The 16,641-nt window shown below is 52.8% G+C and overlaps 7 protein-coding genes across 7 annotated transcripts; 2 read left to right on the forward strand and 5 right to left on the reverse strand.

Moving 5' to 3' along the window:
* Nucleotides 1–92: 92 nt before the first annotated feature.
* Nucleotides 93–3,194, reverse strand: PtrM4_097220 (DUF3402 multi-domain protein; the record flags this gene model as incomplete). Its single annotated transcript, XM_001933900.1, has 1 exon — nucleotides 93–3,194. The coding sequence occupies one exon, from the start codon at nucleotides 3,192–3,194 to the stop codon at nucleotides 93–95; it is 3,102 nt and encodes a 1,033-aa protein (XP_001933935.1).
* Nucleotides 3,195–3,869: 675 nt separating this feature from the next.
* On the reverse strand, nucleotides 3,870–4,801 carry PtrM4_097230 (HLH domain containing protein; the record flags this gene model as incomplete). The annotated part of the gene is made up of 2 exons (XM_001933899.1): nucleotides 3,870–4,219; nucleotides 4,270–4,801. The coding sequence occupies 2 exons, from the start codon at nucleotides 4,799–4,801 to the stop codon at nucleotides 3,870–3,872; spliced, it is 882 nt and encodes a 293-aa protein (XP_001933934.1).
* Nucleotides 4,802–7,085: 2,284 nt separating this feature from the next.
* On the reverse strand, nucleotides 7,086–8,231 carry PtrM4_097240 (uncharacterized protein; the record flags this gene model as incomplete). The annotated part of the gene is made up of 4 exons (XM_066107212.1): nucleotides 7,086–7,248; nucleotides 7,327–7,787; nucleotides 7,855–7,932; nucleotides 8,052–8,231. The coding sequence occupies 4 exons, from the start codon at nucleotides 8,229–8,231 to the stop codon at nucleotides 7,086–7,088; spliced, it is 882 nt and encodes a 293-aa protein (XP_065962880.1).
* A 635-nt stretch (nucleotides 8,232–8,866) lies between these two features.
* PtrM4_097250 (SSL1, RNA polymerase II factor) lies at nucleotides 8,867–10,212 on the reverse strand (the record flags this gene model as incomplete). Its single annotated transcript, XM_066107213.1, has 3 exons — nucleotides 8,867–8,871; nucleotides 8,892–9,172; nucleotides 9,227–10,212. The coding sequence occupies 3 exons, from the start codon at nucleotides 10,210–10,212 to the stop codon at nucleotides 8,867–8,869; spliced, it is 1,272 nt and encodes a 423-aa protein (XP_065962881.1).
* A 586-nt stretch (nucleotides 10,213–10,798) lies between these two features.
* Nucleotides 10,799–11,983, reverse strand: PtrM4_097260 (RfbX, Membrane protein involved in the export O-antigen and teichoic acid; the record flags this gene model as incomplete). The annotated part of the gene is made up of 6 exons (XM_001933897.2): nucleotides 10,799–11,019; nucleotides 11,072–11,405; nucleotides 11,460–11,553; nucleotides 11,603–11,787; nucleotides 11,854–11,861; nucleotides 11,917–11,983. The coding sequence occupies 6 exons, from the start codon at nucleotides 11,981–11,983 to the stop codon at nucleotides 10,799–10,801; spliced, it is 909 nt and encodes a 302-aa protein (XP_001933932.1).
* Nucleotides 11,984–14,152: 2,169 nt separating this feature from the next.
* On the forward strand, nucleotides 14,153–14,375 carry PtrM4_097270 (uncharacterized protein; the record flags this gene model as incomplete). Its single annotated transcript, XM_066107214.1, has 2 exons — nucleotides 14,153–14,208; nucleotides 14,258–14,375. The coding sequence occupies 2 exons, from the start codon at nucleotides 14,153–14,155 to the stop codon at nucleotides 14,373–14,375; spliced, it is 174 nt and encodes a 57-aa protein (XP_065962882.1).
* Nucleotides 14,376–14,441: 66 nt separating this feature from the next.
* PtrM4_097280 (uncharacterized protein) lies at nucleotides 14,442–16,052 on the forward strand (the record flags this gene model as incomplete). Its single annotated transcript, XM_001933896.2, has 3 exons — nucleotides 14,442–14,869; nucleotides 14,915–15,627; nucleotides 15,676–16,052. 3 exons carry the CDS (start codon nucleotides 14,442–14,444, stop codon nucleotides 16,050–16,052), a joined length of 1,518 nt encoding a protein of 505 aa, XP_001933931.2.
* Nucleotides 16,053–16,641: the final 589 nt, after the last annotated feature.

Genomic DNA, 16,641 nt, shown 5'->3' on the forward strand with positions numbered 1-16,641 from the left:
AGACGTCAATGTGATATCCAAATCTGGATTATCAGGACGATTCAAGAGGGCAAAAGGCGTTGGAATGTTCAGGGGCGCGGCGTGCAAGATGCTCACCAACCCTCAACCTGAAGATCCGGCCAGCCATGCTCTAGCTCGCCTTCATTGACAATTTCATCGCCCCAATCCATCTTCTCGAGCTCGTTCCGGAAAAAGTCTTGCTCTTCTTCTAGCACACCAGGCTTAGCGCCTAGGCTCTCTGGGTACCGCTTAAGATTATGCCAATGTGTGAGAGAACGTAGGGCCTGTTCGAGCGGTACGCTTTCGTCGACTTCGGCGTCCACGTCGCTTCCAGCTAGCCAGTCATCTCGAAGCTCTGGTCTACAATGTAGATATACTGCAGTAATGACGCGCATATTGGACTGTCGCCATTTGCGACCACAGTATGGAACTTGATTCTTGAAGAGCTTGAGCGTATATAAGCGTAACTCTGGCTGCGGCACCTTTAGGCCCTTGCGGAGGAATTGCGAAGACTTGTATGAGACCAGCATGAGATTCCGATGCGCTTTGTTCTTACAGATCTTTTGCATGATGCGCAGGTAGTTGATGGACGTGAAGAAAGCCCGCCATGAAAAGTTGGTGATTGGCTCCTTTGGCAATTCATTGGTAGGAAAGCCAAGTTCGTCCACTTCTGGAGGCTGGAGCTGAGCTGGTGGCAGGGCCGGCTCAACGCCTGAATCGGTCGAGTCTTGTCTTGAAAGACGAATTGGAGGTGGAGCTGCATCGTCTTCTTCTGATTCGCCGTCCTGCTTTTCTCCGTCTTGCTGGTCGGCATTGTCCTCTTCAGACGCATTCCTCGAGTGTGTTCGGCAAAAGTTGAAGAAGTTGAGTTCTTCCTGTTCGCTCCTAAAGTTGACAATCTTCTCAACCTCTTGTAGCTGCAGTAGCTTCAAGATCAACGGAACATAGCTTGAGTCTACAAGCAGCTGTGTGATGTACTCAAACTTTAGGATATGCGACGCCTTGAACCACTTCAAGATCAATATCAAGGTGCCAGTGACTGCTTTATCCAAAACTTCTTGCGTTCGCATCGCATCCAGCTCCTCGTTCGTAGCTACGGTGGTGTGACCATTGAAACCGTTCATATCGGGCCGTCCAGCTGCCGTACCATTCTGGTCTTGAAATTGGAACCCACTCTGAAGGCCATTCGCTCCACTAGATTGCGTGACGAGTGCTGTGACATGCGCAAGGATTGCCTTGATGAGGACAATGATCAGTGACTGTAGATTCGGCAGCGCGACACGGTAAAACTCTTCGACGAAGCCCAACCGCTCCTCAGGGCTTCCAGGAGGAGGCGGTTGCTTCTTCGGCTCATCTTTTGGTTCGAGCGACAGTTCCTCTATATCACGATGTTCATCTGGACCTGTCCAGCCTCGCTCATACTTCATAAACGCTACACGCTCCTCCCATAGTTGCTTCATTGCGCGTGTAGCTTTCATGCGCTTCGCAAAGAGTTCTGCTGCCTCGAGAATTGAGGCGGGTATATCCGAGCCTTCCCATTTGCGTCCTACAAGCAAATCCTGCAGGTCAGTCGAGCCTTTACCGCCCAAATTATTGCTAGACTCGTCGAGCGGAGGATACAAGAACGGAAACATCTGATTCGTTTGATAATTCTGTTTCTTTCCGCCTTTGCCACCAGGGCCTGCAGGCGAAGGAGGAGGGGAAGGCGCTGGGGTCGCAATGTGAACTGGCTGGTGGAGGATAGATGTGCTGTTGCCGTTTGATTCCCCAAGTCCGGAACCGAAAACATGATTGCCGGCGACTTTATTTGGATGATTCTTGAGGGGTGGTAGAATGGAGTTGTTCTCGGGTTCGAGAGGGAAGAGTGGGAGTGGAGGATTGTACGCTGGGTACTTTGAACTGATCTCCTGTCGGAACAGATGGTAATCGAGAGGCGAAGCAGTTATGAGCGGCTGTCCTTTGCTATCTTTCGAATCAAGACTATGATCCTGGAACGTTTCTTTTACTTTATCAACCTGCTGGAGGCCGCCAAAGGTAACCAATATCGTTTTCCATAGTAGTAGAGAGATCTTACTCAAGGGCAGACTGATCGTCTCGTCCCACCTAAGCTTTGCAATGAGATCCACAAAGAGCATAAGCAGACCTGGCTTGTCTAGACCAAGGATAGCGCCTCGGAGTTTGAGGCCCTTTCCCGTCTTTTCCTCATCACGCGCAACTTCGAGTAGGACGTAGACTGCCGTCATCGCACACCAAATCTCACGCCGCTCTGCCTCTCTTGAATCGCGCGGAGCCTCAGGAATGCTATCTATTCCGCACGACCTCAAAAGCGAAGAGGTGAGTACGTCGACGACTGGTTGTACGCCATTGTTATCAGCCAATAGGTGTACATTGCGCTTGATGAGCGATGCTTGTCTTCCCGACTTCTCATATGCAGTGCTACGTGCTGTGCCCGCACTCGAGTCTCGGTCTGAGGGTGTCTTGCCAGCCGTTGGTGATTCAGATAAACCAGCAGTCTCGTGCCAGCACCCGAGAAGGACATAGACCAAAGCTTCGAGCTTTTTAAGCCTCAATGCAGGATCCACCTCCTTCAGTCCTCCCAATAAGTGTACTACAAAGTCTCGGTGTTGTGATGTTGTCGCCGTGGCCCAGTCCAAACCGTCCTCGCCGTTTGAAGCGTCGTTTAGGCCATGGTATGCGCTCCACTCAAGGGCGTAAGACGCCTGTGTCTTTAGCAACATAGCCTGCTCTTCCACAGCGTATGAGAACCATTCCTCCAGCTCCTCCTCGAAGAATGAGGCGTCATCGTAGGTGAAGGCGTACGGGGTAGGCTCGACTTTGGGTATACCCCTCATGAAACTCTGTTGCTGCGCGAGCGAAAGCGAGTCATTCTGCGGAGTATCTGGAGGTGGCACTGGGGGTGCCGGAGGAGGAAGGTGAGGTGCAGGCGTAGGCACTGAATTGCCTCGTTGCAGCCCTGGACGTCCTGGTAATGTGAGGGGAGGTCCAGCTGCGGGTTGCGCCTCGCCTTGGTCGAGCAGCAGGCGCTGTTGTTCAGCAGTATCAAGAGGCAAATTAAGCTCCTCTTCCGGCTCTGCTTCGATGATGGGGAAATCAGCGCTCGAATTGCCAATCAGCTCGGCCTCGTCGACTATGGGAGGCACGAGGGGCTCGATGGGCACTTTGTGGTTCTCCATGGTAGTTCGCGCCGAGTGTTCGCGTGCAGGATTCAGCGGTGGAAAACGTGTTGCGCCCACCACATCTGGGGGCAAATTCACGTGCGGCTCATGGTAGTGGGCGGGTAGCGGAGGAACGCGTGTTCACAATTCGAAGTGTTGATCGCTGTGCGTCTGCAGGTGGGGTGGGATGCGCCGTCCGCTAAATGGATAGTCAGGGTTCCCGGCACCTGCTTGGCGGTACTAATGCCGACGACGAAGCTCCCTTGTATGCAGGGCCTTTTAAGACACCAACTCACGTGAACGACAGCAGACATGTGAGCAAGTCATCAGAAATGTCATATCATTGAAATAAGCCTTCCCTATATAGGAATGTATCGCCGACTCCGCAAAGACATGAGGAGCAAGCCTCCGTTAGCTACGTGTGCGAGGCTTAAATCCACATTGCGATCGCTACCGCCTAATGCAGACATTCATACAAAAGCCCATGCTAGCAGAGCGAGTGATACCTCCACTGTGTACGCCGATTCGAAACTAAAAAGTAGCCAACACTCAAAGTGTGGATTAGAAAAAAGGGAGGCCATGCGCCCGTAGAAAAGTACAATTGTCCCGCACATGAATAACAGAAACAGACTTCGTCGACATCGTTTCGAACGAACAAGTTCGGTAAATAGACGGAAACAGGAGACAAGAGGGTTACATGTTACTTGCACCCGTTTGCTCGCCGTTCTCTTGGCGCTCCTTGATCTCGTCCGGCATGATGCCATTGTTTTCACAGGCCCTCTTGTAGATCTGGCATTCGTCCCAAGCCCTCTGGCATTCAGCCTTGAACTTATCGCAGCTGGCACTGAGCTCGGTAATGGCTTGCTCGGTGAGAAGTTTCTCAAGCGTCCACTTTTCAATATTCTGTTGCTCATTCTCCTTAAGTTGAGTAATAAATTGTACGGCTCTTTGCAGAATGGAACCCTTGTTCTTCTCGCAGCCGGGGACGATCTTGGCCAATTCGTTGATTCCCTCGTTGATGGTCTCACGACGACGACGTTCAACTACAAGTGCATTAGCGAATGTAAACCACAATGCTCCCGTAAATGCCTACCTTCTTTGTGATTGTCCCTCCGGACCTTGTGCCACTCTTCTGTGCCAACCTGAGGCTTGTGGGTAGCGCTTTGTGGAGGGGAGTCGCTCGGTGCGCTTTGGCCTGGGCGGCCTGATGAGGTGACAGCTTTCAGAGCCTCGAGGCTGAAGTCTTGCATGGGCGTCTGTTGCTGACCATGGTCGCCCATGCCGAAAGAACCATCGCCAGAGTTTTGTGTTTGAAACTGTAGTTCAGTAGCTTGGGGTACCGTCATCTGATGGTAGGCTAGGGCGGCGGCAGCAGTGTCGCCAACACTCGCCGTGTTGGTTCCGCCATTGTGGTGTACGTCGAACTGCTGCTGCATGTCGTCGTCGGCCGCGTTGTGGGCGGCTAGAAACGAGGCCGTGGCCTGGTCGGTCAGGTCGTTGTTGGAGCTGTGGGGGGCGGGTCGATTGATGCCTTGGTCGCGGGTGTCTCGCTTTCGCTTATTGGTATGAATGTTGTTGTGAGCATCCAACTTGCCTTCGGTTGGATAGCCGGCAGTGTCAGCCATGGCTCGCGGGACAGGCGTGGGGCCGAGGAAGTGGGTTGGCGGCGTGAGGTGGGAACAGACGCGCTCGAAGCCTGAATCGCAGGCGCAAACCACCGAGGCGGGGGAGGTGCGGCGCTTTGCTCACGGGTTCACGCGCAAGCCAGTTGGGCAGGGTCGGGCTAGCAATTATGCGCTTGGAAGGAGGCGCATTCAAGAGTCTGGGTTCGACAAACATTAGCACGGGCGCGAGCAGGTGAGTGTGTGAAGGTGGTGCGACAAGAAGCCAGCCGGCCGACGATTGGGCGCGTCCATTTGCCGTTGCTGTGAGACGAAGCTGTCACTGCTCAAACGAGTGGCCATCGTATCGTGCAAGCCGATGCGTCGTAGAAAGCGTACAAGGGTGTTGTGCGTCGTTCCGTCGTGGATGCGCGTCTCCCTCCATTGCCGCTTCCTCGCAACACGGCCGCCAGCAGGCTCGCTCGATGCACTGGAGGCAGCCGCGACCACGGCACAGCAGGCGCGATTGTCGTCGGCGCATCGCACCCAAAAGTCCGGCGGCAGCAAGCTTGGAGTCTTGCACCCGCAGTTGGCCCACGTCGACGACGGCTGGTACGGGCCATTCGGGGTTTGGGTGAGGATTATCGTACCTTTGAGGATTGATGTTCCCGGCTACTACACCAGAGTGGTCCCGGAACACGTGAATGATGGTCGTTATTCGTCGCGAGAATATCGTCGTCGACAAAAAGTGCTCGCGCTTGCGGGAAGCAGAAAGAAAAAGAAAGTCTCTTACCGTGATATCTCAGACTTGCAAAGCGCTTCAGGCAGGACTATCAGCGCAGTTGAGTGATCACCGTGAATCACGAGTGCGAGGAGGTCACATGGTGACGAGGTGCAGGGCGGCGGCGCTATATGAGAGAAGGCCACCATTAGATCCGAACGGAAACTTGGCGTAACCGCGCCAGGGTTGCGGCCAATCACCGCCGCCCTCGACGCCATGCCACCTTCCCCACTCCCAGCCTGCCGTCTCCAGCAACACCAGAGCACAGTGTGCTCGTCAGTCTCAGTGGGCCAGATAACACATGCCCCTATACTGCTTTGAAACACTCTACATGAATGCACTAGGCATGTTTGACCATGTTCACTGAGAGGCCAAATCAAGACGCCTTCAAACTTCGCTCCGCCGCCACCTACCCATCCGCCATCACGCCAGCCTCACTGCAATGACATGGTACGGATGACACCCCTCTAAACTACCTAGGCTCAGCCGACACCTCCAATACGCATTCACATGGCTCTAGCAGAGACAAAGGTGTCGCATGTGACACGCTGCCTGGGCTTGCCCCCACACATTCTCAGGCTATAGCGACTACGCTTTACCCTTTTGGTGATTTGCCTGGTCATCCAATACACGACGCTTTGGACATGGTTCTCGAAAGAAGTGGGTTTCGTATCGACAGGATGTTTAGAAGTCTTATCCATCTTTACTGTTATTCGTTATTCTTGAGATGATGAAGATATATGGCTCTTCTATAATTGAAGTTGGAGGAACGGGGGCCATCAGGCAATTTATAAGGCATCCATCTCCCATCACTTCCAAGCCGATAATCCCGCATCTCCCGATTATAAACAAGGTCAACTCCCCCGTTTGATTCCAGTCTTCTCCCATGCTCGTACCTGCACTGCCTACCAGGCCTACGTACACTCCACTCGAAGCACTCCGCGGAGTACATGCATTCCGCAGAACGGCTCCCCATCCATTCTACAAACCGAAAAAGTGGTAGGGGTTTTCAACCATCATCTTTGTCCCGGATTGGTAGGTTACATCGCTTCTCGAAACTCGAAACTAAGCAAGCAAGCACCCTTCTCGTCTTCTGACCTCAAAGTCACCCCTACTGTGCTAGCATAGTGTGTGTGTGCCCTTCTGCAACAAGACCAATATAGTCAGTTAGTAGTATGAAGCAGTGTACGATCCAAGGGGTGTAGGGAGATCAAGGACGATTTCTGTAGATTACTCATGTCAAAGTCTACAGTCCTCGTGCAGTGCATGGGTATACGCGTATTGTAGATGTCAATCAATGTCACGTGTTTCACACGGATCATGAGTCAAGAACACTCTTCAAATTCATAGGAAAATATATTGATCAGGGGGAGACTCGATTTAAGGTTGAGTCGCACAAGATAATACCATGGTCATGTGTGTATGCTTCAGAACATAACAACATACAATGTTATCCTTGACAGCCTTCTCCACTTCCCAGTTCTCTAATTCATTCTACTCTACCCATCTACCCACGTCTACCCAAACTCACATAACAGTCACAGGCTCCTTCTCAAACTCCATAGTATTAATAATACTGCCAATCCCCTCGACCTCCACCTCTACCACATCGCCATCCTTGAGGAAGCCCTGCGGTTCCATGAAAATGCCCACACCAGAAGGCGTACCGGTAAGAATGCACGTCCCAGCCCTATTCACACACCAATTAGCAAAAACTTCCCGACATCACATCAACACAGAACAGAAGAAGAAGAAAATGCCCACTCACTTAAGCGTCGTTCCCCTACTCAAATGCTCCACCACCTCCCCCACCCCAAAAATCATATCATCACACCCCCCATCCTGCCTCACCTCCCCGTTAACACTCGTCTTAATCCTCAATCCCTGCACCCCACCCAACTCCTTCTCCACCACCTCAGGCGCCACAACACACGGCCCCAACGGCGCAAACCCATCGAAGCTCTTTGCATATCCAAACTGTCCCCCGGACACACTCATCGGCATCTGGAAGTTACGAGCCGACACGTCGTTTGAGATTGTGTAACCGAGTAAGACGGATCTGTATGACGAGGCAGGTACGTTTTTGCAGTCGCGGGAGATGATCAAAGTGAGCTCGCCTTCGTAGTCTAGTTGGGTGGTGCAGGTGGGGTGGATGGGGATGGGGGAGGTGGGGTGGGTTAGGGCGGTTGTGGGTTTTGTGAAGATTGCTGGGTTGGTGGGGATTTGGAGCTGGTGGGTGTGTGTTAGATGGGGTGTGTGGATGGAAGAGGATGAAGTGGATGGGATGGGGACGTACATTACACTCCTCGGCGTGTTTACGGTAGTTTAGTCCTACGCAGAGGATTATGGGTGATTCGGGGATAGGGGATAGAAGCTATGTTCATTGTCATTAGTATCAGTATAAGTTTTATCCTCTCTCTTCTATCCACTCTCCACACACTCCCCCTCCCACCACATAACCCTAAATATAACAGAAACAGAAAACAACCATACCTTCCCGACCTTTGCCCTCCCCCCACCTTTCTTAAACCCACTCTTAACATCACCCTCCAACACATCAACTTCCCTCCCTTCGATCTCCTTCGTCGGCACCGCTTTCCCCAAGTCACCGTATTTGATCTCTCCGTCTGGAGTTTCGAAGCGGATTAGACGCTCAAAAGGGGATGATGCCATTGTTGCTGGAGACGACGTCGAATACTTAGACCTTGATTTTGGAAAGAACGGACAAGTGGGCTTGAATGTAGATGTAGGGGTACTTGTGTCGATGGATCTGTAGGTACGATATGCAACACGAGAAGGGATAGACCAAGAAGATTGAAGACAGAGACTCTTCACTACCGGGCGGATGAACATTCAAGGACGTATTTATAAAGAGAAACCACGGGAGAGGAGAAAAAGGACGGGGATTAACTAGAGATGTGATTCCTAAACTTCCGGTATCGGGTTGTGGAGTACATGGCCATTAGTGCAAATTGCCCCACGTACGGCCTGGCCGCGGGGTAACGAACTTCGGCATGTAAGATGTTGTTAATTCCGTTAACCACAGAGGCAAGATAGAGTACGAGTTCTCACGGGACCACGCGTTTTGGTGTGTTTAAAAGCGAGACCCAAAAGGACCTTTTCTCTTCAACAGCGTAGGGCGGTGGGTATGACATTACCCACTCATTACCACATCTCCATTCTGTCCCCCACTTGCCAGTCCACCAGACCCAGCCCCAGGATCAAGTCTTCCCAGACAACCAGGGCAATTATGCAATACCATGTGCGCAAACATGTCGCAATCGATACAAAAATGACTCTCGCATGCCCTACACTCATACCGCCCACTCTCACTAGCTTTCTGCTCCTCGCTGTCTTCCTCATCCCGCTTCGTGCCATTGACCTCGCCGTTCTGCTCCGCTGTGCTCCTTTCCTTGTCGCTGGTCGGCGGCTTGCTGAAGGAAGAGAGACAGCCCACGCATTCTTTGCTTCCCTTTTCGCGGGCGCGCGACCACGAGACGGTGGCCCAGTTGCGGAGGGGGAAGAGATGGTGGTATGAGCGTGCGAGATGCGTAGACAGGAGAAGGGTGAGTTGGCAAGAAGGACATGTGATGGGTAAAGAGCAGACTTTTGCGCTACATCGTGAGCACGTATAGCCGCCCATTGTGAGGTTTCCATGACATGCACACATGGTTAGTTGATCTTCGACTACGCGTGATGGGAAGCCCATCATCATGAGTGCAGCAGCAGATTCGGGTGACGGCGCTGCTGTAGTTGTAGCAACAGGGGCAGATTGTCGGATTACGGGTGGTGTCGTGGTTGCTAACAGCAGCTCCTTCAGCATCTCCTGGTCGGTGGCGATTGTGTATTCTGATTCATCGCCCGCGTTTGTTCGTGTGACGATTTCCGTGCATATCTTTAGACGTGCGCTCATGCCAATTACGCTCACGCGTATCCGGTCTCGCACACATGCCTTGACCGTCTGATGTATATCCCCAGGATCCAGACTCAACAAGCTGCCAAATACTACAATGACCTCTCGTGTGCCGTGACTAGGCGTGTGGTATAATGTTGCTCGTGCCAGCTCCAGCGCATTCTGCAAACTGGGCGCGCCCTTGGGCTCTTTGCCATCGTCCTTGCTCCGTATGCCTTGTATCGCAGCGACGTGTTCGGCTGGATTCCCCGACAGCTCTGAGACGCGTATGCAGACGCCGTCGTGCATGCCCAAGACGCTCATTTGCGATATAGGGTTCTGCTCGAAGAATTCGCGGACATATTCCTGGGTGAAGTTGATCATGGTGATAAAGCGGTTCGGTCGCATATCCTTCTCCAGCATCGCCTCGGAGAGATCGAGCACCAATACGACGTGACGTATAATGCCTCGTTGAAAGGGCTTTGTGTCCTTGCGCAAACGCTTGCGCTTCCTCTCTTCTTCCCGCTCCTGTACGCTCTGTCCCAGCGTGTCATCCTCGGCCGTTTGTATCGTCTTCGCTACCGTTCGTGAGTCTTCCGTCTCCCAGGCTTGCCGCCTGGGTGCTTCTTTGACTGGAACCTCCACTTTCCGCCTTTTGCTAGCTGTGGTAGATTGCGCGCGGGTACTGGAAGTCCCGCTCTTGTTCCCGACGTACTCATCATCAGATCCCTCATCCTCAAAGTCGTAGTCTGAGTCGGCCATTGCTCGCGTGTAGCTTTGAGCCCACTAGCAATGTGTCGTGACGCACGTAGTCTCCGCAAATGTAGAAGGCTATTATATTCGCTAGTAAATCGGGATCGATTTGGACGAGGTCTGGTCTAGGAGTGGGTACCTGCGTTCGTGCGTCCAAGTAGCAGGCGTTGAGGGCTGGGAGGGAGGCGAGGTCAAGGTGATTTTGTAAGCATTCATATGTGAGGTGCGAAAGAAAAAGGTACGACGTGAAGAGCTAGGACCATGCTTTTCATTGTCGCTGCAGCGCGATCGGAAGTGAATGTCGGAAGATTTGGTGGGCTCAATCAATAATGTTCATCTGGGCACAATGGACCTTTAGTTTCACGTGCTTAGGCGGGAGCGTGTCCCGCAACCTCGACGCGCTCTCACGTTTTGCACATGGACAAGTTCAAATTCAGAAGTGATATGCATTAGCAAAACATTAATTGTATCGTAGCACAAGCCGGCATGACGCATTAACTGCGTCCAAAGAGCTCCAATGGTATACGCTATGCCTGAAAAGCCATCATAAAAACATTACGCCGTCGGCTTACAGCCTAAACACTTTCCCACCCCTCTAATTATACGCGCCAGAGCCAGCTACAGTTGGCATTGGCCAGTCGTCTTCGGTGATGCTCGACCAGAATACCCAGATCATGGATACTGATAGTAATGTAAAGAGGGTTGAGAATAGTCCTCCGTTGATTTTGCCATCGGTGCCAGTGCAAATGTGGACGCTGATTACATATTGGAAGATTTGGCCAATAGCGAACAGAATCGCTGCGACGAGGAGGTATACTGAGAGTTGATGTTAGTGTGTACAAAGGGTGTAGAAAGGAACAAGACTTACGCATTGGTTTGCGCTCGCCAAGGATGCGAAGCACCAGGAAGGCTTCCAGAAGGAAGAAGATAACAATGAAGAGCAGCGGGATGAGCTGGTAGAGAGTATATAGCGCATAGGCCTGGTTTGGTAGGGAACGACTGGTGCCCCAGAAGTTTGTCCATTCCAGCCCAGTGTCAAGGGCGATGTAGCCGGTACCGACGAAGATGATGGCCGACGAGCCTAGAAGGAGACCGACGGACACTGCAGTGCCGTCGTCGAGTAGTTGGTAGCCTACGGCGCCATTGAGCATGAGCATCCATGAGGTAGCAGTGATGGCAGCAATGTGGATCGCAACGAATACCTGGACTGGGTTAGGCTTGACTTTGTGAGATATATATAGACACTGCCAACATACAATGCGCACGGTACTATTGAGGGGGAATCCGCCAATGGTGAAGATCTCGCAGATGGAGATGATGATGTAGCCGAGGAGGAAGAGCTGCATTTCTCTGTATGATGTCAATTGCATGTTGGATGTGAGAGGTTTGAGCTGCGCACCTTCTTCCTACAGCAGCCTTCTTCCGTTCTGTCCTCCATAGCAGGAACAGCGTGGATAAGACAGCGATAGCACATATTATTATTGAGCCTAGGTTGTGCAGCCTGTCGCCTCCACCGACGGGGAAGCCTCGCAGCGTGCAGCCTCCCCATCCGGCGTTTGTTTTTGTCGAGGCTTGATTGAAGAGCTGGAAGAGGACGGGTTAGCGGCGCGGTCGCAAACGGCGAACATGGGTGCTCGAGGTTCAACATACATAGCAAACTGTGCAGGGTCAGTATATACGAAAGACTAGTAACGTGTGCGTTATTCTATGTACCTGGTAACGTGCTCCAGTTGTTTCCGCTGTCCCGGCAAAAATCGTCAAACTTTCCGTAGCGACTCATGGTGTCGGGGTGTTTTGCGCGTGGTGCGCAGCCTCGCGGTGAAGAAGAAGTCGGTGTGGGAGAGCGAACGGCGTGGGGTGTGCAGACGCACAGCAAGCGTTCGGCGCAATGGCGACAACTATAGTCAGCTGGCGTGAAGGCGAACCGTGAAGTCTTAGACGGCGGGTTGGTCTGCTAAGTTGCAGCGGAGTCGCGCGTGGCTGGGGAGCTTCCTTGAAACAATGGCAAGCCAAGCTTTGAACGTTGGTTTCCCAGGGCGGCTTGGGTGCATGCACGATAGCGGGACCGAGCAAGATGTCAGTGTCGGTACAACCAACCCCCTCGCAGATGAGACTTCTGCGTAATATGGCGCGTAAGGCGGAGCGGATGCGATTATGTGAGGGAGGCTCTGCGAGTGAAAGAGGTCATGAATATCTCCCTTTAGCCGCTCTCCAGAAGCAAGAATCCACGACTCCGACCAAACCACAGCAATCTCGGACATGGCCAATCACGGATACCTGACCTGCGCGCTAAGACGTTTGAGAATAGGAGGCCGGAGATCACTGTGCCCATGTCAGCGGCAGAGCGGCTTGTCGTGTCAAAACCTGGCATGACGCACAAGGCCAGCATTGATGGTTGGGTACATGGTGTTGTACCTAACTTTGTCGCTATGCAATGGTGCATGAAGCCCCGAAGCCATGGGAGACGTCGACAACGACGATATCCAGCAAGAACCATCTGGACACACGTCTGCCACCTCATTTCTCTGGCCGTATTCTAGCGCCCAAAAAGCTGCCTGTTTCACGCTGGGCTCGTCTCACCACATCCGATCAACGTCTGGACGTCCCAGCACCAGCACCCAGCATCTCCGGCGTCGATCGTTCTTGCAATGGTACAGTACCGTAAAAGATTGAAAGGAATTCGAGAGGCTGCAACAACAAGGCGTTGATGGCACGTTTTACACGCGTGCTGGCAGAGCCTTGCGTGCCAACTACCACGCATCACGCGGACTGCACATTCTGCTCTCATGGCATGCCACACCTGTCTCAAGAAGCACACAAAGTAACAAAGATTTGCGCCATCCCCGACTTATCCGCGGCTTTCTTACCCATTTATTTTCCCATGCGGGGCTCCCGTTGTTGATAGTCCTGAGACCCTCAACCAACGTGACCAGTGACCCGCCTCCACAGCCCCATATTCGACTGGAGGGTGGTCGGTAAGCTTGGTATGGTAGCCCGGCCCTCGCAGGTTACGTAGCTGGTAGCGTGGTGGGTATGCAGCCTGCAGGTGGCAGCTATCAGCCTTCATGTTCGTCTATCGCGCCTTTAATCTCCGCCGCCAGACTGAACGTCTACGAGACAAATAGGGCAGCAATGATGACGGTAAGCTCATTTCCGCTACCCATATCGCATGCAAATCATGGCGCATTGCTTGACGCAACTCGGTCCGAGCTGGTAAAGAAGCACTTCCCTCCGCCATCCGCCAAGCACCCCCCGGCAGCGCTGGCCGGGCAGGGACTACATTCGTTCGCATGCATCCAAGTTGACCCATCTGCATCCTCTGATCACGAAGCGCCATCGTGCCCATCGTAGCCCCAAATCCCTTCTTGCGTAGCCAAATGTGACCGAGTTTCTCACCGCTCTCGCGCTAGCCTTGCAAGATTCCACTTTTCGGCGGCTTGACCCTGTGACGTGCCCCAGCAGCCGCGCTTTCGTTGCTTCTCCCCATTCACACCTAGGTTGGAGACGGGCTGCTCCCATACAGCTCGCAACCTTCACCATTCCTTCACATTCGCAGAGCAGCAGGAGGCCCGCCAATATCCCGCTCCACAACCTCGCCTCTGTAGCACGTCCACGAGACCAAGATTCCGCTTATCTGCTCGACGACCACGATAAGGAGAGTGCGCGGTCCTCCTTCGACACCCCGTCCGACGACTCGGACCTCTCCATCTGGACCGACACTGGTGACTTGGTCGACCAGCTAGCGGACCGCGAAGACCCCCTCAGCCGACGACTGCGGGATTCGCTCGAGGACGGCCATCCCTCCAAACCTCGCCGACACCAAAAGCGGGCTCGTTTCGCATCGCAAGATCTCGAAAAGAGCTCCCGCGGCATCCGCCTGGAAGACATTGAAATCCCCGATCCTGGTCCACGAACAATAAGTAAAGCTGAGAAGCTTCTCGCCGCTATCATGGCACCCAACGATAGGCCCTCCCGTATTCACGGGTTACACGGGAAGAAGCTCATGTTAGCTCAACACCTGCCCCGTCTACAAGTTCCTCGCTGATAGCCACAGCTACTTTACAAGTATCTTCGTCTCTTTAGGCGTGTTCCTGTTTGGTTACGACCAAGGAGTCATGTCCGGTATCATCACGTACGCTGCCCCGTCCCCCTCCCTCGTCGAACCCATCTGATCATGTCCCAGAGGCATATACTTCAAGGACTACTTCAACCAGCCCTCAGCCGCCGAGCTGGGCACAATGGTGGCCATTCTAGAAGTCGGCGCCTTCATCTCCTCGCTCGTTGTCGGTCGCATCGGTGATGTTTTGGGAAGACGTAAGACTATTCTATACGGATCGCTCATCTTCGTAGTTGGTGGAGCGCTCCAGACCTTTGCCACTGGCATCCCCATGATGCTGCTTGGGCGAGTCATTGCTGGTCTCGGTGTTGGAACGCTGTCCACCATTGTGCCAGTATACCAGTCCGAAATCTCCCCGCCCCACAATCGTGGACGCATGGGCTGCATTGAATTCACAGGTAACATTTCTGGCTACGCTGTCAGTGTATGGGTCGACTACTTTTGCACATACATCAAAAATGACTGGTCGTGGAGAGTTCCGCTCTTCATGCAGTGCATCATGGGTCTTCTTCTGGCTGCCGGCAGCTTGCTCATTTGTGAATCTCCAAGGTTAGTTGCTTGATTCCAACCCAATAACCCCTCTAACATGCATAGATGGCTTTTGGACAATGACCACGATGAGGAAGGTATTGTGGTTATTGCCAACCTGTACGGAAAGGGCGACATTCACAACCCCAAGGCTCGAGATGAATACCGTGAGATCAAGATGAACGTTTTGCTCCAACGCCAAGAAGGTGAACGCTCATACTCGGACATGTTCAAGCGATACTCCAAACGCGTCTTTATTGCCATGTCCGCCCAAGCCCTCGCGCAACTCAACGGCATCAACGTCATCTCATACTATGCACCGCTCGTCTTTGAAGAGGCTGGCTGGTACGGTCGCCAAGCCATTCTGATGACTGGTATCAACGCCATTACATATTTGCTGTCTACCATTCCTCCGTGGTACATTGTGGATTCGCTGGGTCGCCGAAAGATTCTTCTCTCTGGAGCGCTCATGATGATGGTTTCACTATCCGCCATTTCCTACTTCATCTTCCTGCAGGCGTCCTGGACACCCAACATGGTCGTCATGTTTGTCATGATCTACAATGCCGCGTTTGGATACTCATGGGGCCCTATCCCGTGGCTGTACCCACCGGAGATTCTGCCCCTCAGCATTCGTGCCAAGGGTGCCAGTCTGAGTACCGCGACCAACTGGGCCTTCAACTGGCTCGTCGGTGAAATGACGCCCATCCTGCAAGAGCACATCCAGTGGCGATTGTACTTGATCCACGCCTTTTTCTGTGCTGTTAGTTTCGTTATTGGTGAGTCGAATGCAACTATGAAGACAGTGACATGCTAATCTTGTGCAGTGTACTTCATCTACCCTGAAACCGCCAACGTTCGTTTGGAAGATATGAACTCGCTCTTTGGAGACGCTACCTCAGTTATGCCTACCCCAGAGACGCTCGCGCAAGCCGAATCCCTGTTCAGTGGCGAAGGTCGTGGCTCGCCTGTCCCATCGCTCGATATCCGAGGCGCACGCCGTGCTCAAGACGAGGCAATCCCAGGACTCAACATCGATCCTCCCGATATCGAAAGCGGCAGCAAGGACATGTCCAAGGCTGGCGCGGACAACGGCGAGGGAATTGGTGGCTGGATCAGCAATATGGTCAAGAGAACAAAAAGCAATGGTGAAGGTGATAGCTCAGGCGGAAAGTACAAGCAGGTGGGCCAGAACGAGGACTAGACGACGGTGGTTTATGTTGACGATATTGCATTTCCATTCACATCTGCATCGCCTTGCACAGACGACGGAAGTACATTTCACTATTCACGAGCCCATGGCCCAACGAGCGAGATTTTAGGGTTGATAGAGTGCGCAGAGCATTTCCGAGGCGTTTCTTGTACGAGTGTTGGTTTATTTTTAGAAGACTTGTCTTGTACGATAGACGGCAACATACGCTCCTTTTCTTCGGTCTTCGGCATCATGTCGTATATCGGTGCCGTGCCGCGCATGTCAGACCCTTGTTACAGCAATCTTACGTGGGCACAGAACCCTCTACCACAACGCGAAGATCCTCACCCAATAACTCCTGAAAGTTCGAATTCGCTTAGATCGTTTAGAACTCGTAAAAGTCGCAACTCGGACTGAGATTGTGGCGAAAGCAATAGATTTGTGGGTTTCACGTGACGAGGCGGCTATGAACAGGTGTCGCTTCTCCCCTTGCACCGGCCCTAGCTTCCTCCAGCTGCTCGTAGGCTAGTAAGTCTAATTCGGGACATCCCACCTCCTCGATTCCGCATCGCAGAGGGAGTATTCCATCTCTCTTCCCCGT

Source organism: Pyrenophora tritici-repentis, chromosome 4 (genome assembly GCF_003171515.1).
Source record: "Pyrenophora tritici-repentis strain M4 chromosome 4, whole genome shotgun sequence".
Taxonomy (NCBI): domain Eukaryota; kingdom Fungi; phylum Ascomycota; class Dothideomycetes; order Pleosporales; family Pleosporaceae; genus Pyrenophora; species Pyrenophora tritici-repentis.